Source organism: Chlorocebus sabaeus, chromosome 6, assembly GCF_047675955.1.
Source record: "Chlorocebus sabaeus isolate Y175 chromosome 6, mChlSab1.0.hap1, whole genome shotgun sequence".
Taxonomy (NCBI): Eukaryota; Metazoa; Chordata; class Mammalia; order Primates; family Cercopithecidae; genus Chlorocebus; species Chlorocebus sabaeus.
Genome location: NC_132909.1, coordinates 25328820 through 25356095, shown reverse-complemented (window position 1 = coordinate 25356095; position 27276 = coordinate 25328820). Strand labels below are relative to the sequence as shown.

The 27276-nt window shown below is 50.6% G+C and overlaps 1 protein-coding gene across 1 annotated transcript in view; it reads right to left on the bottom strand.

Moving 5' to 3' along the window:
• PEPD (peptidase D) overlaps positions 1–27276 on the bottom strand; it is a 140006-nt gene that overhangs the window by 56292 nt on the left and 56438 nt on the right. The window contains exons 8-9 of the mRNA XM_007996242.3: positions 26482–26557; positions 25476–25522 (exon numbers count right to left, since the gene is read on the bottom strand). Of these exons, the coding sequence (XP_007994433.3) occupies positions 25476–25522; positions 26482–26557 (123 nt within the window). The remainder of the gene's footprint in view (positions 1–25475; positions 25523–26481; positions 26558–27276) is intronic.

Below are 27276 nucleotides of genomic sequence, written 5' to 3'. Positions count from 1 at the left end.
AAAAAAAAAAAAAGTTTGCTGAGAAAAAGAATGGGCTGAAAGAGGATTGATCTGACAGGCAGGTGCAGGGTAAGGGGATGTGCATAATGGGTGTACACATTACACGCACGTGCACACGCACAGCACACACACCGTGTGTCCTCAGGCGGGCAGAGTGAGAAGAGTGTAATGGGTGTACATATCACATGCACTTGCGCACACACACATATGTTGTATGTCCTCTGGCAGGCAGGGAGGGGGCGCGTTCAACAAGGGCACACACCACACACACGCATGCACACTCTCAGGCCGGGACATGGAACCCAGCCAGGCTGGGACGGAAAGCGCAGCGCCAGCACCCTGGGGATCTCTCTCCATTCAAAATCATAGACTTCATAAAAGCACAGCCTGTGGGCACAGCCGCTGAGGTTTAAGCAGGAAACAGTGACTGAGGCTGGGATGGAAAAGGGAGCAACTGACACAGCCCTGGCTGTGTCCCGGTAAGGGGCCAGGCAGCAGGACACATGCCAGGAGGGGCCTGACTCAGTCTAGACACTGGTTCAATGCCACTGGGTGGGGGGGACTCAGGGCCTCTCCTCCTCCCCTTTCACCCTCTGCATTCAATCCATGGGTGAGCACTTTCAGCTTCACCTTCAAACTCACCCTCCAGCCCCCTCCCTCCCATGGCCAAGCCTACCAGTCTGCCTCCAGGGCAGCCTCCTCACTGTCCTCCCCACAGCCACCTCCATCCACTCACTCCCCAAAGCCAAGCCCTAGCAGGGCCAGGCACTCCCCAGCTCCCAGAACCCACTTGGTATCTCAAGAGACCTGGCTGTGTGGCCCACTCCTCTCTTACCTGCCACGCCCCATCCACCATGCCTCTCTCCACGTGGCAAGTGCTGGAGATCCTCACCCCTCTCAGCCTCAGCTCAAGGGTCACCCCATTTTCCTGGACAACATTTTATCACCGTGTGTAATCCTCCCACTTGTCTGTCTCCTACTATGGGATGTTGGCTGTGTGTCCAGCCTGAGGCCAGCCCAGCCCTTCAGAAAGTCGGAGGTCACCACAGTGAAGTGCAATACAGGCTCCAGGGCCAACGTCAAGGTTCAAATCCTGCCTCCCCGTCTAGCCCACAGTGTGATGCTGGATGAGGTTACTCAGCCTCCTCAATGATGCCCATACACAGAGGGTTGCAACGGATCTTGTCCCTCATTTAACTACACACATGCAAAGGGCCCAGACCGGAGGCTGACACGTGGTCAGGGCTCAGGAAATGTCCACTGAGCTGCCCGCTGCCTCGCTGCTGAATCAGCGTGTATGAACCAACAAGATAAGGAACCAGACCTGGTTTCTCCAGAGACCAAATGCACTATTTTAATCAGCTCAACAGTATCCCTCCAAATTCATACATCAAAGCCCCAATTTACAGTGCCTCAGAATGTGACTATTTGGAGACAGCACTTTAAAGAGGTGATTAGGCTAAACTGAGGCCATTAGGGCAGGCCTAATCCACTCTGACTGTTGTCCTTATATGAGGACATTTGAGCACACGAGAGAGACCCCAGGGATGTGTGCACACAGAGGAAAGGCCGCGTGAGGACATGGCAAGAAGGTGGCAAGCCCGGGAGAGAGGCCTCAGAGAGTAGCAGCCCTGCCGATGCCTTGATCTTGGACTTCCAGCCGCCAGAAGGGCGAGAAAACACATTTTTGTTGCTTAGGCGACCAGGGCTGTGGTCTTTTGTGTGGCAGCCTTAGCACACTCACACAGGCACCTTCAGGCCAGAGGGTGGAAGAGAGGACCCCAGATCCACCAGTGAGTGTGTGAACCACCAGTGCCTGCATTGCCTAAGACCTGAGCTCTGAACTAGAGTCCCACCAGGCTCAAAGCCAGGACCTTAGGGGACGTCAAGACAGGTGTGACATGTCCCTTCCCCCAAGCCAGCTCTGGCCACAGCCTGCTGCCCATCAGGAGGGGCCTGAATTATTCCCTATGGCAGAAGAGAGAAATCCATGACCTCCAGCCTGCCCGCCCCTGCCCCCACCACCAAGGAAGGGTCGCGGGTCCAAACCACTCGGACTCCGCAGCCTGTTCAGGATTCATTATTTTCCTCTTCAAAGCATTACAGATTGATTGCCAAGTCTTGCCGTATATCAAAAGACAGTCACTACTCATTACCTACTTAGAATTCACCGAGTTTTTCCTGGGAAGCCATTTCTCATCTGTTTGATCTCGGAGCCACCAGCACTATCTCCAGGCACGCCACCCATCACGGCAGCCGCCAGACACTTTTTTCTTTCAGGCTCCTTTCTCAGCACCTAGATGAATTTCTACCTTTCTCCAGCTTTAAGAAGAGCTGCCAAGATAAATGATTCAAAGACTCCAGCTCATGCTGAAAATACATGGACTGCTTAAAGCCTATTCTGAATCAGGCAACACTGGGGAGAGACGCACTGGCCACATTCTCACCGGACGGGTCATCCTGGCTGCTAAGCCCCAGACCCACCTGGGCACGTGGACACTCTGTAGTCTTTTCACCCATGGGATCATGATACTTGTCCAGCTTCAAGCAGCACCAGGTACCTGTGCCATCCCTAAGCCTCTGTGACCTCTCAGCACAGGGTGGCCGAGAGTCCCACAGTCGCATGCTGGCCTAGCAGCAGTGCAGGGTCCCCTGTTTGCACAGTGCATCCAGGAGGAACTTCAGTCCCCAGCCCTGAAGCTGGGACCCCTTTTGCAAGAGCGGCATGCTTTCAGCCATGGCTGCTCACCACCCAGAGGGGAGGGCCTGGCGGGCATCAGGACCCCGCATCAAGGGTGGCGAGGCCTTTCTGTCACCTCTGCCGATAGGGTCCCAGGACCACGGCTTTCTGATGTGCCTCCCACTGTCCAGCCCATGCGCCTGTCTCCAGAGCCATCAGCAGGCCCCACGAAGAGCATCTAGTCCCTCTTCTCTTGCTCAGATGGCCAGTGAGAGAGTAAAACAGCATCAGCAAAGCCCAGCTAGGCTCCGACTCAACCAGTCACCCAGGCATTGGCTGTGCGGGAGACTAGACCGCCAGGGACCTCCAGCAATCAACTGCGGTCACCTTGGGCTGGAGAGGTAGCTACGGCGCACTTCACCCTAGCCAGGATGCCCAGGAGTGCCACCTGTGCCACAGTGCTGCTTCTGAAGGTTGTGACATGGGAAGAGCTCTATCCCCAGGTGCAGACATGGAGGTCAGCAACCACCACTCACCAACGAAGGGACCCCAAGTGCTGTCACAGGTGCATCCACAAGGCTTGCGGTACACTCATGGAGGGTGGCCCCAAGGGAACAGTGCGGGATGGCTGGGGGTGAGGAGGGATGCAGACTCATGGACCCTGGGGCGCTGCCTCCACAAAACTGGCTTTTCTAACAAGATGATGGAATTCACATGAAGGCAGCTGGTTGGTTCTGTGGGCAGCGGTGACAATGACCCCAGACACATCTCCCGCTGTCCCCCTGCCAAGTTCCTGCAGGTGCAGGAGCCCGGGATGCACGGCAGTGGCAACAGCATTTGTGCAGGCAGGGTAGGGGCATGCTAGCCCAGCCCAAGCCTGAGGGCTGTCACTGACATGGGACGGAGCCTGTGCCCACCAGCAGCCTGGCTCCTGGGCATCCAGGCCTGTTCAAAACCTGTAACACGGCAGCCAGCGGAAATCCACAGCCAGAGGGAGCTGCGAGAGGACGGTGGCTGAGTGGGTGGGGCTAGGCCAGTTTCCCTCCTGCTCAGCCACCCCCAAGACGCTTTCTCACCCTACTCTGGGGCAGCTGAAAGAAGAGGCAGCTGTGGCCAGGTCCATAGCTCACCCCTGGACAGCTGCCAGAGGAAATACGAAGACTCACACTGCCCATCCTCCACGCCACAGACAGAGGGTCCAAACCCTCAGCCTGAACCACAAGGGCAGAGGATGGCCTAGTGTGGGAGGTTCTTGAGGAGGCAAACTCAGCTTCACAACCCTAGGACACAGAGTCTGCTGTTGGAGTATCCAACAGGGGTGGGGAGGAGCCCCCACTTTGGTTTTATCATAAATTACCTCCAGGCTTCAAGAGCAGACGTGCCTGCTGGCAGGTATGGAGAGAGCCCTTCCTGAATGAAACCCTTCATGACATCCATAGAATTCAGAGCTGGGAGGGGAAAACTCACAGTCCGGAATAATTACTCCCGCAGGGAGCGTCTTTCGCAGAAGCAGGTGATAAGTCTGGATGAGGATTTTCTAAAAACCGGCACCAAACCTCGCAGCATAATCACTACTGTCTGCCTGTTCTGGGAGCCAAACCTAAACAACCGCTCCCGGCGGCCGCTCCTCACTAGATGCGCCCAGGACTTGGAGCCACACCTTCTCACGGGCAGAACCAGACAGGACACAGCCCCTCCGAGGTGGGCGTCTGGTCTGCCTGCCCAGCTCCACACCCTCCCATCTACCACCGGCTCCTTCCGTCATGGAAGAACAGGAAAGGCTCCTTTAGAGTGGGGGGCCAGCTCCAGAGGCCTGAAGGCACCCACAGGAGTGAAGCTGGCCAGGCAGCGGCATGCAAAACAGAAAAAAAAACAGTCTTTTTCTTCCCCGCAGCTCTCCTATTTTTCTTGAAATACATGACCCTTCCGACTATCTTTTTTTTCTCTTTCGGTAGAGACGCTGGTATGAGAAGTCTTTCTCATTTATGAAAGAACCGACAGCATGAAAGCCATGAAAAGAGTCGGCTTCAGTGCTCGGGGAGGTGACGGGATGGTGGGGCCTGTGGTGTGCACCCTGAACGAAGGCTACGTAGCAACCACCACGATGCTGCTCTATGGAAATTCCAGCCCACGGTTACCAGCTACTCTGATTTTGCAGGAAAATCAAAAAAAAAAAAAAATCTGATTTTTCAAATTTGGTTGACTTAAATGAACCAAAACAAAGTTTTAAAATACCCATTGCCTGGGCCAAACAGAAACTGCCTGTGTACTGGATGTGGCCCAGAGGCCACCAGTATATAAACTCTAGCCTTTGTCTTGCTAGAAAATTCTTCCTGGAGAATGAGAGGTGGAGACCCAAGGTTTCCCCATACTCCCCAACCAAGACCCTGATGGGACAGAGGCCCCCAGAGGCTGCAGTCCACTCTCACAGGGGTCTCAGGGGAAGACAGGCAGCAAACGGGGGTGTGGCCAAAGCCAACTCCAGGCAGCAGACCCATTGTAGAGAAGCACCTTCCACATCCATCAAGGTGACTCGGTACCGCCTGGACCACCCGGTGCAACTCATAGCCCCCTCCTCAGCTCCTCTGGGGTCACTCATCTTGCACAGTAAACCTATAAGCAACCTAAACCGTTCCTCCCCCTTTCTTCTGGGCCTGAGCAATTTCAGCAGAGCCCCGCACGGTTGGTGGGGTCGATCAGACAGCTCTTGGCCAGCTGTGCAGAAGGAGCCAGAGAGGCCTCCTGGGTGAAAAATGATAGGAAACCTAAAAAAAGCCACCAGCCCATGTTTTCTCAGAATCCGTGAGGACGGCTCACCAGAGCAGCCTGTGCCAAAACAGGAAGGGACTAAGTCACAAAATGCACACAAGAAAACAGTGGCAGAATGAGTGTGCGGGGTCACAGCAGGAGAACAGAAGACGGGCCTGAGTTTCTCACTGCTGCACAAGTGGACAACATAAGAGGAAGCTAACAGCCTCAGAGCACATCCAGGAGATCTAGTACATGAGGAGGAGGAATTTCAAAGATGACCCTGAGATGCAGAAAGCTTTCACTGTTCAGATGAAAGAAGTCAGTCATAGACTATCACAGGTGCTCACAGGGACCACCCCAGGCCAATGTGCATGGCTCCGATCCCAGCGGGTACCACGTTACCTTCTGAAACTGACAAGGAAGCCACAGAGAATCCGGGGAATGAAATCTGTCTGGGGTGACATGGTCAATAATTATATCACAGGTCTCAGGTAGCATGACCCAAGGGGATAAATGCTTGCCTCTGGGAGAGTGACTAGGAAGGTAACAGGAAGCAGAGCGTGTGATGCCCCCGCGTGGGTGCAAGAGTGGCCACTGCCACTCCACTGTGTACAGACCAGACTTGCTGGTGGCCAAGCTGCCTCTCTCTCCGCAGACCTGTCAGTGCACCACCTGGTCTCTGTGTGAAGTGTGACTGCTGCTTCTTGACTTTTCATCAGCCTAGGTCAGAACACAGCCGAAGTGAACTTTACGGCCTGAGTTGCTCAGCCCTCCAGACCCCCCGTGCTACCTACTGGCTGAAGAACTTGGAGGCTAAGCAAGCCCCGGTGTGTGCCCCTTCCCAAGGAGCCTGCCTTCTCCTGGTCCTCCCAGCCAGCTGGTGGGATTCTGAGCCCTGAAGTGCAGCCCCTGCCCAGAAAGGCAGTGAGACAGATCCTCAGGAAATACTGTCACTTCCAAGAATCAAGAATCCTATAAGCATCCAGGGCAAGAAAATGAAAAGTTCCCTGGAAAGAAGGAGGAATAGGATTTGCTAAAGATCTCTGGCAACAAAGGAGGGAATGGTTTTACGGAATAAAGAATCAATACCCATTGAAGCCACCACTCACACAGGAGACAACAAAAGAACTCTCCAACAAGTGAGGCACTCAAAGTACTGAATCAAAACTTAAAGCACTCACATGAGGAAAGGGAAAACATGGTACAAAATTGGGGTCCACACTGGATTGACTGAGACAGTGCTCACTAAATAACTGTTGGTAAAATGATGGTAAAACAATGCAAATGTTTAAAATAAAGGAAAAATAAGTTATATAATAAAAAACTAGAAGGTAAGGGAAAGGGAGATTATAAAATAAAACTGAGGCAGGAGGCGGGACTTGACTCTGGAGGCGGGGCTTGGACACCAGACCAAATGGAGAACTAGCTAAAACAGGTCCCAGGTAAAAGCAGTTTTCCATCAGACATGCCCACCACTGTGCCTTGTCAGTTTACCATTGTCATGGCAACACCAGGGAGTTACCGCCCCTTTCCATAGCAATGACTCGATGCACCAAAAGTTACTATCCCTTCCCTAGAAATGTCTGCATAAACTGCCCCTTACTCTGCATGTAATTAAAAGTGGGTATAAATATGACTGCAAAACTGCCCTGAGCTGCTGCTCTCAGCACACTGCCTGTGGGTAGCCCTGCTCTGTGGGTAGGCACGGAGCTGTCACACTGCCTGAACTGTAACACCGCTGCTTTAATAAAGCTGTTTCTTTCTACCCTACTACTGGCTCCCTCACCCTTGAATTCTTTCCCAGGTGAAGCCAAGAATCCTCATGGGATAAGCCCCACTTTAGGGCTTGTTTGCCTTGCATCAAAACTATGCTAAGTTTCTAATTTTTTAATATGGTTTAACTTTTTAACATAAGTAGAAAACAGAAATACAGGTCTTTTTTTCTTGATTTAAAGGTGATTCTACATCTAATGGCATACATTTAAAGAGAGCAAAGGAAATTTCACCAACCTTCCAAAGACAGAAAAAAATTTTTAAAGCCATAAAGAAAAAAACAGAAACCAGAAAACACAAAATAAGGCTGTAGAAAAGAGAACAGACGCTGATTATCACTGTGAATTCAAACAGCTCTCCTAACACGGGGAGGCTCTCCATTTGAACAATGAGTACGTTGCACTTTATAAACAACCTATTTTAAAAAGTTAAAAATACAGGGATAAGCAAAGATGTGCCAGGAAAATGTAACAACAACAACAACAAAAATAGCAACAGCAATGTCAGGTAAAGTCAGATGCAAGACATAGATTAAACAGGTTAAAAGGGGTTTCTTGAAAGCGACAAAAAGGCAAAATATATAATAAAGACATAACAATCATCAACTTTTATGCCTCGAACAATTTATCATGGAAATGAACAAGACAAAATCTATCATGAATCACAAAGAATTATAAAACCATCTCTCTAAATCTTAGAGCAAATACACAAAAATAGGGGAGGGGGCAGAGGACTGGAATTAGATAATAAATCTGATTCATGTACACCAAAGTATATATTCTAAAGATAAAAGCTAACACTTTCCAGTATTCCATAAAATACTGACCAAAATATTTTTAAATAGGCCACGAAGAAAAACTTCAAAATTAAAAACCAAAAAGATTCACACCAGCGGCATTCTCGCTAAGGCAGTATTCAAAAATAAACTAGCCAAAATCTATTTATTACTAAAGAGGAAAACATAAAAAATAAACTAAGATTCAACTGAACAAGTTAAAAGATAGATGCATCAAAACAAGGTTCAGGAAGAGAGGAGAAACGAATTAATAATAAAACTGGAAATCAATAAGTTTGACCAACAGTAGAACTGAAAAATAAATTTAAGGGCTGATTTTATGAAAAGGCCAATAAAGAAGATAAAACTCTAGCAATTCTAATCCATAGAGAAAAAACACGAGTTACATTAGGAATGAGAAAGAAAAAACAGCTACAGATATACAGGAGATATTTTAAACACATAAGATTTTAAAAACATAAGAGAATAAAATTGGTTACTTGGTTACAATTTAAAATCTTTGATGAAAACAAAGACTTTATGGGAAAACATACTTACTGACTCTAAAAGTGATGAATTTGGACTAAAACAATCGCATAGGAAAATCTGAAAAGTTACCAAAGAAATCTTCCCCAGAGAAACAACAGGGTCTGAGATTCAAAGGACTTTATACTTTCAAGAACACAAACAGCCAAGCCCTGTGCTTTCTAAGTTGTTTCAGAAAACAGAAAAACATGGGGGTGCTTCCCAAAACATGATCTCAAAAAGTGGCTAAGAGAGTTATAGCAAAAAAAAAAAAAAGAACTTATAGCTCAATTTCCTATTTTGAGCCTATATAAAATGCTAGTGAAAAAATAACAACAATGGCCAGGCACAGTGGCTCAGGCCTATAATCCCAACACTTTAGGAGGCCAGGGCAGGAGGATCGCTTGAGTCCGGAGTTGGAGAGGCAATATAACAAGATCCCAAGTCCACAGAAAAATAAAAAATTAGCCAGGCATAGTGGCGCGTGTTTCTAGTCCCAGCTACTCTGGAGGCTGACGGGGGAGGATCACTCGAGACTGGGAGGTTGAGGCTGCAGTGAACTGTGATTACACCACTGCCTTCCAGCCTGGGCAATAGAGCAAGACACTGTCAAAAAAAAAAAAAAAGCAACAACAAGCACCATAAGGATGCTTAGTGGATGTGTCCATCTGCTCCATGCGTTATGCATACAGGCATGCCTCATCTTACCGTGCCTTGCTTTGTTTTTTGTTTGTTTGGTTTTTTTTTTTAGAAATTGAAGGTTTGTGGTAACCCTGCATTGGGCAAGTCTACTGGTGCCATTTTTCCAACAGCATGTGTTCACTTTGTGTGTGTCAGCATTTTTTAGCAATAAAGTCTTTTAAAATCATGGCATGTACATTGAATTTCTGAGACATGTTATTGCACCCTTAAGAGACTACAGTATACTGCAAACATAACTTTTATAGGCACTAGGAAACACAGAAATTTCCAATATTTGCTTGATTGCAGTAGTCTGGAACCAAAGTCACAGTATCTCTGAGGTATACCTGTATATCGATTTGTCGAATCCTCCTAATCCTCCTATGAAGTGCTATTATTTTTTTTCCAGATGAGGAAACTGAGGTAGTGTTATCAATGTGCCCAAGCTGGTAATCAGCAGAGCTGGGACCCAAACCAAGAACGCCAGTCTCTGGGGACCATGCTCCACCCACTCTACTATACTGCCTCCTACGTCAGCTTCTTAAAGTCCTGACGTGCCACAATAAAGTAGCGTGTGTGCTGGGATGCCTCACTGGCTCTGCGCCAGGACGTCTGGTCATATAATTCATCTAAGGTGCATCCAGCACCCAATCTTGGTTTCTAATACCATTCTCCAATAAAAGGAACCAGGCTCCTTGGCGAAATGGTTAATTCTGGGGTTGGAGCAGGGAACAGACCAGATGAGCCAGCAGTGCCAGAAAGGGAGTGCTCCAAAAGCAAAATGATGGGGTGCATCAGAAAGACACAAAGCCCAAAGCTGAAAGGATTTGAACATCACAGAATACTGGATTATAAAGTATAAAATAAATATCCATGGGTCTATACAAGTTTAAAAAAAAAAAAGAGGCCAGGCGCAGTGGCTCACACCTGTAATCCCAGCACCTCGGGAAGCTGAGGCGGGAGGATCACTTGAGGGTAAGAGTTTGAGACGAGCCTGGTCAACATGGCGAAATCCTGTCTCTACTAAAAATACAAAAAGTAGCCAGGCATGGTGGTGGGCACCTGTAACTCCAGCTACTTGAGCGGCTGAGGCAGGAGAAGCACTTGAGCCCAGGTGGTGGAGGCTGCAGTGAGCCGAGATTGCACCACTGCACTCCAGCCTGGGTGATGGAGCGAGACTCTGTCTCAAAAAAAGAAAGAAAGAAAGTACAATGTCAAGTTTTAGAAAAAGGTTGAACAAATAAATAAATGAGGGAGAAGAGACAAATGTGTACAGAAGGATCACAAATAGCGTAACTATAATTCCCATGCCTTAAGTGTGGGCGGCACCCAGTGACTGCTTTCCAAGAGTGCAGAAGAGCGGGTAGGGGAGTGACTTTACGGTGGAGAAACCTGACAAGCACTACCTTAGCCAGGTGATCAAGGTCAGCATCATCAGGGACAAGTCATGCTGATGTGATGTGATGACAATGGCACTTCTGTGCTCTCCTTCCCAGTAACCCTTAACTCCTATCTCACTGAAAGAAAAACTAAAATTGAAAGGCATTCTTCAAAGTACCTAGCCATACTCCTCGAAAGTGTCAAGGTCATCAAAACCAGGCAATTCTAAGAAACTGTCATAGCCCAGAGGAGGCTAAGGAGATGTGACAATGGAACATGATGTGGTCTCCTGGATGGGATCCTGGAACAGGAGGAGGGCATTAGGTAAAAGCTAAGGCCACTGAAATAAAGCATGGACTTAAGATAATAATTACGTATCAATAATGTGCATCCGTGGTAACAAGTGTTCCAAAGTAATGTTAATAACTTCACTAATAAATTATAGGGAAAATGGGTGCCAGGTACATGGAACTCTAATGTACCTGTAACTTTTCTGTAATCCAAAACTATCCTAAAATAAAAAGTTTACTGATTAAACACACACGTGGAAAAGGCCAAGGGAGATGCCAAAAAGGCAGCTGATAAAATTTGACATCCTTTCCTGATAAAATCTAGTAAGCTAGGAAGACAATGCTACTTCCTTAAACTCGTGATAAATCTTTATCTGAAATCAACAGTCATCATCAGGTTTTTGGGGGTTTTTTCTCTTTTTTTAGAGACGGAGTCTCACTCTGTCGCCCAGCTGGGAGTGCAGTGGTGTGATCATAGCTCACTGCCGCCCTGACCTCCTGGGCTCAAGCGATCCTCCTGCCTCAGCCTTCCAAGTAGCTGGGACTACGGGGGTGCGTCACCACACCCAGCTAATTAAAAACCTTTTTTTTTTGGTAGAGGCAGAGGTCTCCTATGTTGCCCAGGCTGGTCTTGAACTCCTGGCCTCAAGCAATCCTCCTCCCAAAGTGCTGGGACTACAGGCACGAGTGTGTAATTCCCAGGCCTGGCAATATCAGGTTTAATGGTGAAACACTAGAGGAAAATCCATAAAGATGTCCACAGGCTGCATGGTTCCTCATGATTCGTAATAGGATTCTCCAGGGGCAATGCGCCCAGTATTTGAAAAGACAATGCTCTTTATGTTAGTTTTGCCCCAAAATCTCTAGTCCTTCATCAACCAGGCTATACATTTGCAGAAAGCTCTTCTCTCTGGTTCTCTGTCCAGCTTTCTGGCTGGACACCAAGTTGGTTTTCTCCACGTGCCCATTCCTCAGTGACTCTTAGAGGCAAAATGAGCTATCCCTGCTTTTAGCCACAGGGTCCCACAGCCTCTCCCCACACTGAGAGCCCCAGTTTCATTCTCGGATCCCTGGCTCTGTCGAATCTCTGGTGGAGAGACTCTCCACACTCACCTGCTCCCCGGCTCCCTCCCTCATGCCAGGTGGTGTAGACAGAGCAGGATGGGCGGGCACACAGGACCTGCCCTATCAGCATGAGGTAGTTCTGGATTAAGGAATTCTCCACCCAAGACAGCCCTGGTTCTCAGGAAGGGCTCAGCTCAAATGCCCCGAGGCACAGCCGGCCAGGGTGCAGGACTCAGGGGCTGCCCTCCTAGGGCGTGGACACACAGATGGTGTTTCCTGACTGCTCTCATGATAGGCTGGGGTCCATCTCCAACAGCCAAGCAAGTGCAAACCTACTACAAGCCACCTGAGGCAAAGAGGGCCTTTCTCCAGCCGAGACCTGGGTCTGAAGGGGCCCTCTTCTCTGAACGGGCTGTGCTCTCAGTGTCCTCACCCATTAACACAGCCACCAGACAAAGGATGTGTCTGCTCGGTGGGTGCAGGGTCCTGCCCACCGACACACAGCTAGCCCCCAGGGCCCATCACATCCATTCTTACCTGGGGCCTCAGGTCTCAGAGGCCGCCTGGACCCAGACTTGTTCCAAACAGTCCTCAAAACTGCAGCACCCTTTGTGGGGGTGGCTAAATGGATGGTGGTCTCACTGATGCCCACATTTGCCCAGGCTGAGAGCAGATTAGGTCAGACTGTGCCTGGATGACGCAGACTGCATCTCCAGGACCTCCTGGAGGAAGACGGGGACCTCCTAGTGACTTCCCTCTCCAGTGAAACCTGGGTCCTCTGCATGCATCGTGAGGGGCCCCAGCACTGGTCAGAGACACACAAGGTGTCTCACCATCCACCCAGAGTGCCTGGCAACACAGCCCCGTGTAGCCCCAGATAGGAGGGGGACCATGTGGGCACAGGCATCTGAGAGACAGTTCTTCAGAGGTCACTGTGTACAGGAGGGACTCAGATGAAAAGCAGAGGGTGCCAGGCTGGGCATGGTGGCTTATGTCTATAATCTCAGCACTGTGGGAAACCAAGGCAGGAAGAAGGCTTGAACTCTGGAGTTCTAGACCAGCCTAGGCAACAAGGCAAAACTCTGTCTCTACAAAAAATAAAAAATTAGCTGGGCATGGTAGTGAGCAACTGTGGTGCCAGCTATATGAGGGGCTGAGGCGGGAGGATCACTTCAGCCTGGGAGGCAGAGATTGCAGCAAGCAGAGATCACCCCGGAGGGGCGGCCTGTCTGCGGCCCCACATCCCCCACAGCCCTGAGCACTGAGGGCTGGCAGGGATGAGGGGGGGCTGTCCACAGACTCTCCCACCTCCTGGCTGTCCTTACTGGAGTGAAAGTTTCTAGTCTTTTTTATTTATTTATTTATTTATTTATTTGATGGAGTCTTGCTCTGTCACCCAGGCTGGAGTGCAGTGGTGTGATCTCCGCTCACTACAACCTCCACCTCCCAGGTTCAAGCGATTCTCCTGCCTCAGCCTCCAGAGTAGCTGGGACTACAGGTGCATGCCACCAAGCCCAGCTAATTTTTAGTATTTGTAGTAGAGATGGGGTTTCACCGTGTTAGCCAGGATGGTCTCGATCTCCTGATCCCGTGATCCGCCTGTCTCGGCCTCCCAAAGTGCTGGGATTACAGGCATGAGCCACTGAGCCCAGCCAGTTTCTAGTCTTAAGAAAAAACAACAGAAAAAAAAGAGAAAAAAATCTGTCCTGTTTAACAATAATGCAGTAAGGGTTTTGCAACCTGCTCTCAGGCTGGATTCAGGGAGAGCTCCAGCCCCGCCCCAGCACCCTCGGCTTGGGTGGCTGTGTGTGGGAGGGAGGGGCGGGTGTGAATGTGGTATGTCGATGGGTGTGGTATATACCATTATGTGATGCACGTGGTGGGTGCCATGTGTATGGTGTGTAGTGTATGTATGGGATGGTGGATACATGTTGTGTGGTGTGTAGTATATGTGGTATGTATGATACGGTATGTATGGCTGTGGTGCATGTGTGTGGTGTGTATGTGTATGGCTGTGATGTGTGTGTGGTGTGTGTAGGGTACGTGGTGTGTGTGGTGTGTAGTATATGTGGTATGTATGATACGGTATGTATGGCTGTGGTGCATGTGTGTGGTGTGTATGTGTATGGCTGTGATGTGTGTGTGGTGTGTGTAGGGTACGTGGTGTGTGTGGTGTGTAGTATATGTGGTATGTATGATACGGTATGTATGGCTGTGGTGCATGTGTGTGGTGTGTATGTGTATGGCTGTGATGTGTGTGTGGTGTGTGTAGGGTACGTGGTGTGTGTGGTGTGTAGTATATGTGGTATGTATGATACGGTATGTATGGCTGTGGTGCATGTGTGTGGTGTGTATGTGTATGGCTGTGATGTGTGTGTGGTGTGTGTAGGGTACGTGGTGTGTGTGGTGTGTAGTATATGTGGTATGTATGATACGGTATGTATGGCTGTGGTGCATGTGTGGTGTGTATGTGTATGGCTGTGATGTGTGTGTGGTGTGTGTAGGGTACGTGGTGTGTGTGGTGTGTAGTATATGTGGTATGTATGATACGGTATGTATGGCTGTGGTGCATGTGTGTGGTGTGTATGTGTATGGCTGTGATGTGTGTGTGGTGTGTGTAGGGTACGTGGTGTGTGTGGTGTGTAGTATATGTGGTATGTATGATACGGTATGTATGGCTGTGGTGCATGTGTGGTGTGTATGTGTATGGCTGTGATGTGTGTGTGGTGTGTGTAGGGTACGTGGTGTGTGTGGTGTGTAGTATATGTGGTATGTATGATACGGTATGTATGGCTGTGGTGCATGTGTGTGGTGTGTATGTGTATGGCTGTGATGTGTGTGTGGTGTGTGTAGGGTACGTGGTGTGTGTGGTGTGTAGTATATGTGGTATGTATGATACGGTATGTATGGCTGTGGTGCATGTGTGTGGTGTGTATGTGTATGGCTGTGATGTGTGTGTGGTGTGTGTAGGGTACGTGGTGTGTGTGGTGTGTAGTATATGTGGTATGTATGATACGGTATGTATGGCTGTGGTGCATGTGTGTGGTGTGTATGTGTATGGCTGTGATGTGTGTGTGGTGTGTGTAGGGTACGTGGTGTGTGTGGTGTGTAGGTGCATGTGGCATGAGATGTGTGGTGTGTAGGTGTGTGTGGCATGTGATGTATGGAGTGTGCGGTGTGTACGGCATGTTATACGTATGCAGTATGTGATATCTGTGTGGTGTGTGTATGGCATGTGGTGTGTGTGATATGTGGGGGTTGTGTGTGGAGGTGTGTGTGATGCATTTGGTGCATGATGTGTGTGTAGTGTGTGGTGTGGGGTGTGTGTGGTATGTGGAACGAGTGTGGTATGTGTGTGGTGCGTATGGTGTGGGTGGTGTGTATGTGTGGTGTGTGTGGCAGGTGTGTGTTGTGCTGTGTGTGGTATGTGGCATGTGTGGTGTGTATGTCGTGTGTATGGTGGGGGTGTGTGGTGTGTGGCATGAGTGGTATGTGCTATGCAGTATGTGTGTTGTGTGAGGTGTATGTAGTGTGTATGGTATGTGTGGGGGTGTGGGAGGCGTGTGTGGTATACTGCATGTGTAGTGTGAGGGGTGTGTATGTGGTGTGTGAGGTGTGTATGGTGTGGTGTGGTGTGTGCATGGTGTGTGTGTGTGGTGTGGAGGGCATGTGCATGGATTGTGTGTGGTGTATGCGGCATGTATGGGGTGTGTGGTATGTCTTGTGTGTGTGGTGTAGGAGTATAAGTGGTGTGCGTGTGTGGTGTGTTGGTGTAGGGGTATAAGTGGTGTGTGTGTGTGGTGTGTTGGTGTAGGAGTATAAGTGGTGTGTGTGTGGTGTGTTGGTGTAGGGGTATAAGTGGTGTGTGTGTGGTGTGTTGGTGTAGGGGTATAAGTGGTGTGTGGGTGTGGTGTATGTGGTGTGTTGGTGTAGGGGTATATGCGGTGTGTGTATGTGGTGTGTGTGTGGTGTGTTTGTGTAGGGGTATATGTGGTGTGTGTGTGGTGTGTTGGTGTAGGGGTATATGTGGTGTGTGTGTGGTGTGTTGGTGTAGGGGTATATGTGGTGTGTGTGTGTGGTGTGTTGGTGTAGGGGTATAAGTGGTGTGTGTGTGTGGTGTATGTGGTGTGTTGGTGTAGGGGTATATGTGGTGTGTGTGTGGTGTGTTGGTGTAGGGGTATATGTGGTGTGTGTGTGGTGTGGTGGTGTAGGGGTATATGTGGTGTGTGTGTGGTGTGTTGGTGTAGGGGTATATGTGATGTGTGTGTGGTGTGTGTGGTGTGTTGGTGTAGGGGTATATGTGGTGTGTGTGTGGTGTGTTGGTGTAAGGGTATATGTGGTGTGTGTGTGCTGTGTGTGGTGTGTTGGTGTAGGGGTATATGTGGTGTGTGTGTGGTGTATGTGGTGTGTTGGTGTAGGGGTATATGTGGTGTGTGTGTGGTGTGTGTGGTGTGTTGGTGTAGGGGTATATGTGGTGTGTGTGTGGTGTGTTGGTGTAGGGGTATATGTGGTGTGTGTGTGGTGTATGTGGTGTGTTGGTGTAGGGGTATATGTGGTGTGTGTGTGGTGTATGTGGTGTGTTGGTGTAGGGGTATATGTGGTGTGTGTGTGGTGTGTTGGTGTAGGGGTATATGTGGTGTGTGTGTGGTGTGTTGGTGTAGGGGTATATGTGGTGTGTGTGTGGTGTGTGTGGTGTGTTGGTGTAGGGGTATATGTGGTGTGTGTATGGTGTGTTGGTGTAGGGGTATATGTGGTGTGTGTGTGGTGTGTGTGGTGTGTTGGTGTAGGGGTATATGTGGTGTGTGTGTGTGGTGTGTGTGGTGTGTTGGTGTAGGGGTATATGTGGTGTGTGTGTGTGGTGTGTGTGGTGTGTTGGTGTAGGGGTATATGTGGTGTGTGTGTGTGGTGTGTGTGGTGTGTTGGTGTAGGGGTATAAGTGGTGTGTGTGTGGTGTGTTGGTGTAGGGGTATATGTGGTGTGTGTGTGGTGTGTTGGTGTAGGGGTATATGTGGTGTGTGTGTGGTGTGTTGGTGTAGGGGTATAAGTGGTGTGTGTGTGGTGTGTTGGTGTAGGGGTATATGTGGTGTGTGTGTGGTGTGTTGGTGTAGGGGTATATGTGGTGTGTGTGTGGTGTGGTGGTGTAGGGGTATATGTGGTGTGTGTGTGGTGTGTTGGTGTAAGGGTATATGTGGTGTGTGTGTGCTGTGTGTGGTGTGTTGGTGTAGGGGTATATGTGGTGTGTGTGGTGTATGTGGTGTGTTGGTGTAGGGGTATATGTGGTGTGTGTGTGGTGTGTGTGGTGTGTTGGTGTAGGGGTATATGTGGTGTGTGTGTGTGGTGTGTTGGTGTAGGGGTATATGTGGTGTGTGTGTGGTGTATGTGGTGTGTTGGTGTAGGGGTATATGTGGTGTGTGTGTGGTGTGTGTGGTGTGTTGGTGTAGGGGTATATGTGGTGTGTGTGTGGTGTGTGTGGTGTGTTGGTGTAGGGGTATATGTGGTGTGTGTGTGGTGTATGTGGTGTGTTGGTGTAGGGGTATATGTGGTGTGTGTGTGGTGTGTGTGGTGTGTTGGTGTAGGGGTATATGTGGTGTGTGTGTGGTGTATGTGGTGTGTTGGTGTAGGGGTATATGTGGTGTGTGTGTGGTGTGTTGGTGTAGGGGTATATGTGGTGTGTGTGTGGTGTGTGTGGTGTGTTGGTGTAGGGGTATATGTGGTGTGTGTGTGTGGTGTGTGTGGTGTGTTGGTGTAGGGGTATATGTGGTGTGTGTGGGGTGTGTTGGTGTAGGGGTATACGTGATGTGTGTGTGGTGTGTGTGGTGTGTTGGTGTAGGGGTATATGAGGTGTGTGTGGTGTATGTGGTGTGTTGGTGTAGGGGTATATGTGGTGTGTGTGTGGTGTGTTGGTGTAGGGGTATATGTGGTGTGTGTGGGGTGTGTTGGTGTAGGGGTATACGTGATGTGTGTGTGGTGTGTGTGGTGTGTTGGTGTAGGGGTATATGAGGTGTGTGTGGTGTATGTGGTGTGTTGGTGTAGGGGTATATGTGGTGTGTGTGTGGTGTGTGTGGTGTGTTGGTGTAGGGGTATATGTGGGGTGTGTGTGTGGTGTATGTGGTGTGTTGGTGTAGGGGTATATGTGGTGTGTGTGTGGTGTGTTGGTGTAGGGGTATATGTGGTGTGTGTGTGGTGTATGTGGTGTGTTGGTGTAGGGGTATATGTGATGTGTGTGGTGTGTTGGTGTAGGGGTATATGTGGTGTGTGTGGTGTATGTGGTGTGTTGGTGTAGGGGTATATGTGGTGTGTGTGGTGTGTTGGTGTAGGGGTATATGTGGTGTGTGTGTGGTGTATGTGGTGTGTTGGTGTAGGGGTATATGTGATGTGTGTGTGGTGTATGTGGTGTGTTGGTGTAGGGGTATATGTGGTGTGTGTGTGGTGTGTTGGTGTAGGGGTATATGTGATGTGTGTGTGGTGTGTGTGGTGTGTTGGTGTAGGGGTATATGTGGTGTGTGTGTGGTGTGTGTGGTGTGTTGGTGTAGGGGTATATGTGGTGTGTGTGTGGTGTATGTGGTGTGTTGGTGTAGGGGTATATGTGGTGTGTGTGTGGTGTATGTGGTGTGTTGGTGTAGGGGTATATGTGGTGTGTGTGTGGTGTGTGTGGTGTGTTGGTGTAGGGGTATATGTGGTGTGTGTGTGGTGTGTGTGGTGTGTTGGTGTAGGGGTATATGTGGTGTGTGTGTGGTGTATGTGGTGTGTGGGGTATGTGTGTGGTGCACGTGGCTTGTATGGGATGTGTGGTGTTGTGTGTGTGGTATGTATGGTGTGGTGTGTATGTGGTGTGTGGTGTGTATGGTGTGGTGTGTGTCTGTATGTAGTGTGTGGTGTGTGTAGTGTGTATGGTGTGGTACGTGTGTTGTGTATGTGGTGTGTATGGTGTGTATGATGTGGTGTGTGTATGTGGTATGTGGTGTGTGTGAAGCGTACGGTGTGGTGTGTATGGTGTGGTGTGTGCATTGTGTATGTGGTGTGTATGGTGTGGTATGTGTGTCACGTATGTGGTGTGGGGGGGCATGTGTGTGGTGTATGTGGTGTGCACAGGATGTATGGTGGTGTGTGTATGGTGTGTGTGTGGTGTGTGTGGTGTGTGTGTGGTGTGTGAAGTGTGGTATGTGTGTTGTGTATGTGGTGTGTAGTGTGTGTGGTGTTCGTGGTGTGCACAGGATGTATGGTGGTGTGTATGGTGTGTGTGGTGTGTGTGTGGTGTGTGTATGGTGTGTGTGGTGTGTGTGGTGTGTGTGTGGTGTGTGAAGTGTGGTATGTGTGTTGTCTATGTGGTGTGTAGTGTGTGTGGTGTTCGTGGTGTGCACAGGATGTATGTTGGTGTGTGTATGGTGTGTGTGGTGTGTGTGGTGTGTGTGGTGTGTGTGTGGTGTATGTGGTGTGCACAGGATGTATGGTGGTGTGTGTATGGTGTGTGTGGTGTGTGTGTGGTGTGTGAAGTGTGGTATGTGTGTTGTGTATGTGGTGTGTAGTGTGTGTGGTGTATGTGGTGTGCACAGGATGTATGGTGGTGTGTGTGTGGTGTGTGTGTGGTGTGTGAAGTGTGGTATGTGTGTGGTGTACGTGGTGTGCACAGGATGTATGGTGGTGTGTGTATGGTGTGTGTGGTGTGTGTGGTGTGTGTGTGGTGTGTGAAGTGTGGTATGTGTGTGTATGTGGTGTGTAGTGTGTGTGGTGTGGGGGTGTGTGTGGTGTATGTGGCGTGCACGGGACGTGTGGTGTTGTGTGTGGTATGTGTTGTGTGGTGTGCGTGTCGTGTATGTGATGTGTGGTGTGTGTGGTGTGTGTGTGGTGTGTGAAGTGTGGTATGTGTGTTGTGTATGTGGTGTGTAGTGTGTGTGGTGTATGTGGTGTGCACAGGATGTATGGTGGTGTGTGTGTGGTGTGTGTGTGGTGTGTGAAGTGTGGTATGTGTGTGGTGTATGTGGTGTGCACAGGATGTATGGTGGTGTGTGTATGGTGTGTGTGGTGTGTGTGTGGTGTATGTGGTGTGCACAGGATGTATGGTGGTGTGTGTATGGTGTGTGTGGTGTGTGTGGTGTGTGTGTGGTGTGTGAAGTGTGGTATGTGTGTGTATGTGGTGTGTAGTGTGTGTGGTGTGGGGGTGTGTGTGGTGTATGTGGCGTGCACGGGACGTGTGGTGTTGTGTGTGGTATGTGTTGTGTGGTGTGCGTGTCGTGTATGTGATGTGTGGAGTGTGTGGTGTGGGGGGCATGTATGTGGTGCATGTGGCATGCACGCGATGTGTGGTGTGGTGTGTATTGTGTGGTGCTGTGTACGTGGTGTGTGGTGTAGGGGGCATGTGTATGGTGTATGTGGTGAGCATGGGATGTGTGGTGTGGTGTGTATGGTGTGGTGTGTGTGTTGTGTATGTGCTGTGGGGGGGCATGCATGTGGTGTATGTGGCATGCACAGGACGTGTGGTGTTATGCGTATGATGTGTATGGTGTGGTGTGTCATCTATGTGGTGTATGGTGTGTGTGGTGTGGGGGGCGTGTGTGTGGTGTATGCGGCATGCACAGATTGTGTGATGTGGCATGTGTGGTGTGTATGGTGTGTTATGTGTGTCGTGTATGGTGTGGTGTGTGTCGTGTGTATGGTGTGGTGTGTGTCGTGTATGTGGTGTGGGGGGGCACGTGTGTGGTGTATGTGGCGGGCACGGAATGTGTGGTCTTGTATATGTGTACGTGGTAGGTATGGTGTGGTGTGTGTGTTGTGTGTGTGCTGTGTGTGTGGCATCTGGGGCATGTGCCTGGTTGGCGGAGACCCTCAGGCCGTGTCCCCTCTCCCCATCCCATCCGCACTCGAGTGCGCTGGGCACACAGAATCACAACTCGCTCCATCGGGCCAAAGAGTAAGAAAAGCACCAAGGCCTTGAATGAGAAGGAGCACAGCTGGGCAAGTCCTTCTCTCACAAGGGACTGACAGGGACAGGAGGTTGCGACTGAGGGCTGTCGCCTGTGGCAGGAGCACCCAGGAAAGCCCAGACCTGTGGAGGAGGGTCTCCAGTGGGTCCTGGCCTGGGAGGGGACGCCACCACACGGTCCCCGTCACACCACACAGATCTTCTCCCTTTCCCATGATTCTCACGACTCCCCCAGAAACGAAAGGACCCCAAATGGCCCATTCACAGCTCGGAGAGAAAGAGCATAATTTCAATCAAGGCCCCAGGCTGTCAGACACATCGAGTTATTAATCTCTTTGTGGCAAATGTGAGCTGGGACTCGCTTACACAGCCAATGGAGCATGCTCTAAATTAGCGTTTGCAGGTAATGGATCCGGCCGCCAGCCCCACGCCAGCTGGCTACAAGCTGGTTACGCCACTAACATGAAATAATAGGAGGCGGAAAAATGGACGGCCTGATTGGGCCTGCTGTTAAAGCCCGATTTACCCAACACGGATGTCTTATTGGTTTAACACAATTTACTACACCTCAGTTGTGGAAAATGATTTTCATTCCTCTGAACCCTCAACTCCCAGGTGCCGCACGAGGGAGGAGTCTTCATAAATGCCATCCACTCACTTTTTTTTTTTTTAACATGCCTTCAAGATTTGATAACAAATCATAGATAATAAAACAAAAAGAGATGAGGCTTACAATGGGGGTCCAGGCCAGCATCTCTTGAGTCCTGCGATGGGTGGTGTGTCCACGTTCGAGAAAACCAGCCCTGACTCCTGCCCTGAGTCCTGAACTGCAGAGCTCCCTGCCTTCTTGCCCGGTATCCCTGTGCAGGGCCGAGGCCCATCAGGCCCCCAGCACAAAGTCCAGCAGGTCTTAGGGACGCCCACCTTGCTCACAGGGTGCTATCAACATATATAAAAGAGCGGCTGGCTTCCTTTGAACCCAGTGAGTCAGCGATTCACACAGCAGTGTAGCCGCCCCCCAGCCTTCCCTGGTAGCAGTTGAGCCTGTGTTCAAAGAGGCACACCCCTGGGTAACCAAAAACATGGGCTTTAGGAGAGATTTTTATTCCCTGACTAGTTAAGAAAAGAATTCTCAAGCTCCCACTGACACAGAAGATGGCAGAAAAATCACTTAAAACCTTTTCTTCTCTTTTCCCTTCCATCGAACCCACCCACACATGTTTCCCAACACCCACAATGGGTCAGACACTGTGCAGATAAATGAGATGTGGTCCCCAAGAAGTCGCCTCCAGGCTCTCCACGACAAGGACCACAAAACTGTGTCACACAGTGATATCCTGCCCTGGAGAGGGAGCTCGAGGCGGAAGAAGTGTCAGCCCATCTCCCTGGCCGCAGATGTCCCCAGGGGCTTCAGCTGCCTCCTCAAATCTGGCCAGGGATACTCCATGATGTGACACTTGCCCCAGACACCCATCTTCTCACCATCTTCAGATGGGGTGACCCCTCTCTCCCCACTTGGTCCCCTCAGGAACAGCCTCCATCTCTCGTTCTTGCTGTCTCAGTTCCTGTCCCCACACCACTGCTCTAAGCTCTCAGGGGCCCACAGATCAGATAGCTTCCCTGGTGGGCACTGTTCCCCCTCTGTATATCCTGTGGCCAGCAGCAGGTGGGCGCGCATGGCAGGTGCACAGCATGGGCAGCAGGTACACAGGCTGACCCAATGCCACTCAGCGCCCTGTGGGAGTGTGTGTTGTGTGTGGTGTGTGTGGCGTGTATGTGGTGTGTGGTGGGGGGGCATGTGTGTGGTATATGTGGTGTGCACACGATGTGTGGTGTGGTGTGTATTGTATGGTGTTGTATAACTGGTGTGTGGTGGGGGGCATGTGTGTGGTATATGTGGCATGCACACAATGTGTGGTGTGGTGTGTATTATGTGGTGTTGTATATGTGTACATGGTAGGTATGGTGTGGTGTGTGTGTCGTGTGTGTGCTGTGTGTGTGGCATCTGGGGCATATGCCTGGTTGAAGCAGACCCTCAGGCCGTGTCCCCTCTCCCCATCCCATCCACACTCGAGTGCGCTGGGCACACAGAATCACAACTCGCTCCATCTGGCCAAAGAGTAAGAAAACCACTAAGGCCTTGAATGAGAAGGAGCACAGCTGGGCAAGTCCTTTCCTCACAAGGGACTGACAGGGACAGGAGGTTGGGACTGAGGGCTGTCGCCTGTGGCAGGAGCGCCCAGGAAAGCCCAGACCTGTGGAGGAGGGTCTCCAGTGGGTCCTGGCCTGGGAGGGGACGCCACCACAGGGTCCCCGTCACACCACACAGATTTTCTTCCTTTCTCATGATTCTCACGATGCCCCAGAAACGAAAGGGCTCCAAATGGCCCATTCACAGCTTGGAGCTCCTGGCTCCTGGCTGAGCTTCCCGGTGCACTCGGCTGTGGCCTCTGGCTTCAAGCTCATCTCTCCAAGAGCTACCCTGGTCCACACAGGATGTGGCAGCAAGGCCAACCCGGGGTCTTGGGATGGGGGTGGAGGGAAGGTGGAGCACTTTGTAGACCGGGGTGACATATCCCCAGAGCTCAGGTTCACAACACCCTGCTTCCAACAGCAGCCAAGTGCAACGTGTGGACTCCATGCGGATCCTGACTTGAACAAACCAATGCTAAAAAGAGTTTAGGATCAATACGGACTAGATATTCACGACGTTAAGGAGTTACGGTTCATTTGTTGTAATGAAGGTGATATTGGCCTGGTGGTTATGTAAAAGTAAAAAAAAAGTCCTCATCAACTGAAATACCTACTGAGGTATTTACAGGTGCCATGACATGATGTCTGGGATTTGGCTTTAAAATGCTCTAGCAAACAAAACTAAACACAAAAACCTGATGGGGACTTCGGGGTTCATTATACTTTTCTATTATTTTGAATATTGAAATTTCCTGTTAAAAAAAAAAAAAAAAAGCCCTCCATGACCTGGAGGGCATGAGGGCTAAGGAGCGGGGGGTATTCCAGGGCCCCTGGCCCCTGAATCAAAGCTGGTACAGCCCTGTCCCCAGGCTGGGCAGGGGCAGGCTCTGGGACGCTGTGGGGAGGGAGGCTCAGGGCCCCTTCCAGGAGCCACCTTGGGAGCAGAACTGCCTGCAGTACAGAGCTCAGGCAGCCAGCATGCGGAGGACGGCAGGGCTCCACACTGGGCCCAGCTATTCCTGCCCCAATTTCTTGGTTATTTTTATTTGAAGCATCAGCTATGGGTCACTATGATTCAACTCAAGCTGGGACAGGTTTCCGGGGCAGTGCCAGTCTGAGGGACCCGCTGTCTAGCCCACCTCACTGGAGGAGCCCCCAACACACTTCCCATCCCAGATCCTTGGAGCGGGCAGGGGGTCCTGGGAACTCCGGGTACAGACGCCGCACTGTAGCAGACCACGCAGACACAAGTGCTGGGAGAGCTCTGTGAGCCCTTCCCAGCCTCCCTGGCGGACAGAGCTGGGCTTCTGATCAATGTGTGTTACATGCCCCTCCCAGGATGCCAAGCACCCGGGCAAGGCCATTTTAACCTCCTCCAGGCGGGGTAAGGAGAGAAGCACAGGAGCTGACTGCTCAGAACACCTTCCAAGGTGAGACCTTAAAAAGACACCCACCCCCCAGCACAGCCACAGCAAACAGAAGCCTCCAAGCAGCCCACTGCGGGCCCCATCCGACCTCAGCCCTGCACCCCACTGATGGCAGGCAGGCCACGAGGGTTGGGAGGGTGATATGGAGCCAGCACCTGCAGGGCCAGGGCCCTGAACAGAGCAGGCCCTGAAGACATCTGGGGCGGACTTGGGCCCTGCAAGGGGGGTAAGGGACACCAGAAATCAAGCTCTCACAAGGACAGGCAGAAAAGGAAAGCCCGGTGTGGGGACAGGGGGCTGGCAGCCTCTTCAGTGTCACTTCCCCAGAGCTTCCAGGTGATACCAACACTGGTGGGAGGTCTCGGAATGGTGGCCTCCTGCCCCAGGACACGGGTGGGAAGGGAACCACTGAGGCAGTTAAGAGTCTGATCCAAAGGTTTCCTTGTACCACAGGTGGCAGCACACTGACCTTTGGGTCCTGGAGCGGGGCTGACCTGGCCAGGCCACACCTGCCACGGCTGGGCAGCCGCAGGAAGCTCCCCGGGTGGCACCGGCTCGCTGCAGGCCTAACAGGAGCGGAAGGCCAATGGAGCTCTCCAGAGCTCTTTATGGGCCATTTAACCATCCCTCGACCCGGTCGTGCGAACACAGCAGACATAATGGCAGTGTTCACACATAAAAATGGCAAGCTGTTTTACTGGCAGCTTTTAGAGTCATAAGAGCAGCAATTTGGTAAAGTTTCCTGCAAATGGCAGAAACAAAGTCCGAGAGTAGAATGGTGGGGCACTAAACCACCCTGAAAAGTCATCGAAGACCATTATATCAAACACTCTGCCAAGAGCCAGGGAGCGGGGAGCAGTCAGAAGAAAAATAATCTTTGCCCGTGATCCTGAAGCCCTGTTCATAATCCCCACTCAAGGTGTGTGTGCCGCTGCGGCGTTTCATCTGTTACTCAGGGAACATAAATTACTGTTTTCTACCTTTTAATTCTACCCGGAGAAACATGGCGGCTTACCTTTCCAACTCATATTCTTTCATTCCCACCTTTACAGCCTTCATTACCTGGAGGACAGACATTAAGCAAAGACATTTGTATTAAGCAGATCAGTAACACAGCGTGATAAATAACATACAGCACTTCTTCAAAAGCACCTCTTCTTTAAAAAAGAAAAAAAGAATGATAAGTGCATGCAGTGGTACAGACATGTGACAAATTAGAACTTTTTAAAAGCTCCAAAATCCCATACAGTTTATTTAAACTGCCATGAAGCACTTCCATTTGGAAGCCGATAAATGCCAAGCCCCGAGTTACAGCTCAGAGGCCACCAGCAGCCCGAGGACAGTGAGGATTCAACCACGAGGTGTTTGGTGAATACTTAATGCTACAAAAGCTATGACGATCACTAAAAGGCCTCCTTTGTTTAACTTTCATAAAACACGGAGAGCATTAACTCCTACAAGAGAGTAGGCTGCCCATCAATTACCCTTGTCTGTTTCCTAACACAAAATCGCAACATTCCTGAGCAGACCCTGGGCCATCCTCATCTTTCAAGACATGTGTTTCCTTATTTGGTCTCATTCCTCCAGTAAACTGGGAAGATTTGGAAGAGAACCACATGAAGAAGTTTTCAGAAAATGGATGATGGTAATAAGTGTGTTTGAACCATAGTTAAGGACAAAAGATTCTTTAAAATGAGCTGAGAACTGCTGCGGTATCAGGAAGGAGCACTCTACCCTCCCAGAGTTGGCACTTTTTGTTGGAGAATTTCCTGAGGATTAGTGTCCACGACTGCCATGATGGGCAGGTGCCCTAAGCTGAGCAATTGGGGCAGAGCCTCTCCTGTCCCTGCCCTGTGCCCACCAGGGAAAACAAAAGAGAACCATCATCATGTAAAACTTCCTACCTCTCGTGTGGCCCTCGGGGATTAGAGCCCACCAGGAAACCCTTCATCCTCACGCAATTCTCTCGCCACACAGCAACACCGCTTTCCCCACTCAACTGGAGCCGGTGCCTGACTTACCTCACGGTGGGCCTCGCTGGAGATTTTATTGGTGTAGCGCAGAACCTCCAGCTCCATGTCTGTCTTAAATACTCGGCTTCAGAGACAGAAGAACAAAGCAGCAAGTCAGTGACTTTCAGGAGGCACTGGCCGGACCCCTCCAGGGAGACCTCAGGGCCTGTCACACCCTGCACAGCCCGGAAGGGGTATTGTGTAAGGCCGGAGTGGGGCCACCAAAACCCAGGAGTGACAAGCTCTATGGAACAGTCCAGTAGAAAACCTCTAGCGGGGAGCAGAGCTGCTGCCCGCCTTCCTAACACCAGCCGGCGGGCAGGCTGTTTCCAGGGATAAGATCTGGAAGCTGCTGTGGTGGGGGGAAGAAGTCCAGTTGCTGTAGCCTGTCACAGGCTGCCTCCCTCAGCCTCAGTTTCCCCATGCATGGAAGGGGGATGAAATCCACATGGCATGGCTGTTGGGCCATAATCCTAAGCCTGCCACCTCTCAGGGCTCTGTCCTGTTGGCTGAAGAGGCCTCGTTTCCTCCCCATCGCCACCCACCTGCCCATGGGTGGGTGACAGGGTCTGGTGAGGGGACTGAAGCCATTCTAGCTTTGTGTGTGCTGGTACAGATGTGAAAACAGCTGGGCCGCAGACACAGGCAGGAGACCAGGAGCAGAGGAGAAGAGGGAGGCAGCCACAGATGAGAGGGTGGTCTATGTGGTCAGGGAAGTCACAATCAGGGGACCCTGCTGTACCTTCCCAGCTGGGCTGTGCCTCGTACAACTGGACTCCTGGGGCTCCCAGGTCCTCCCAACAA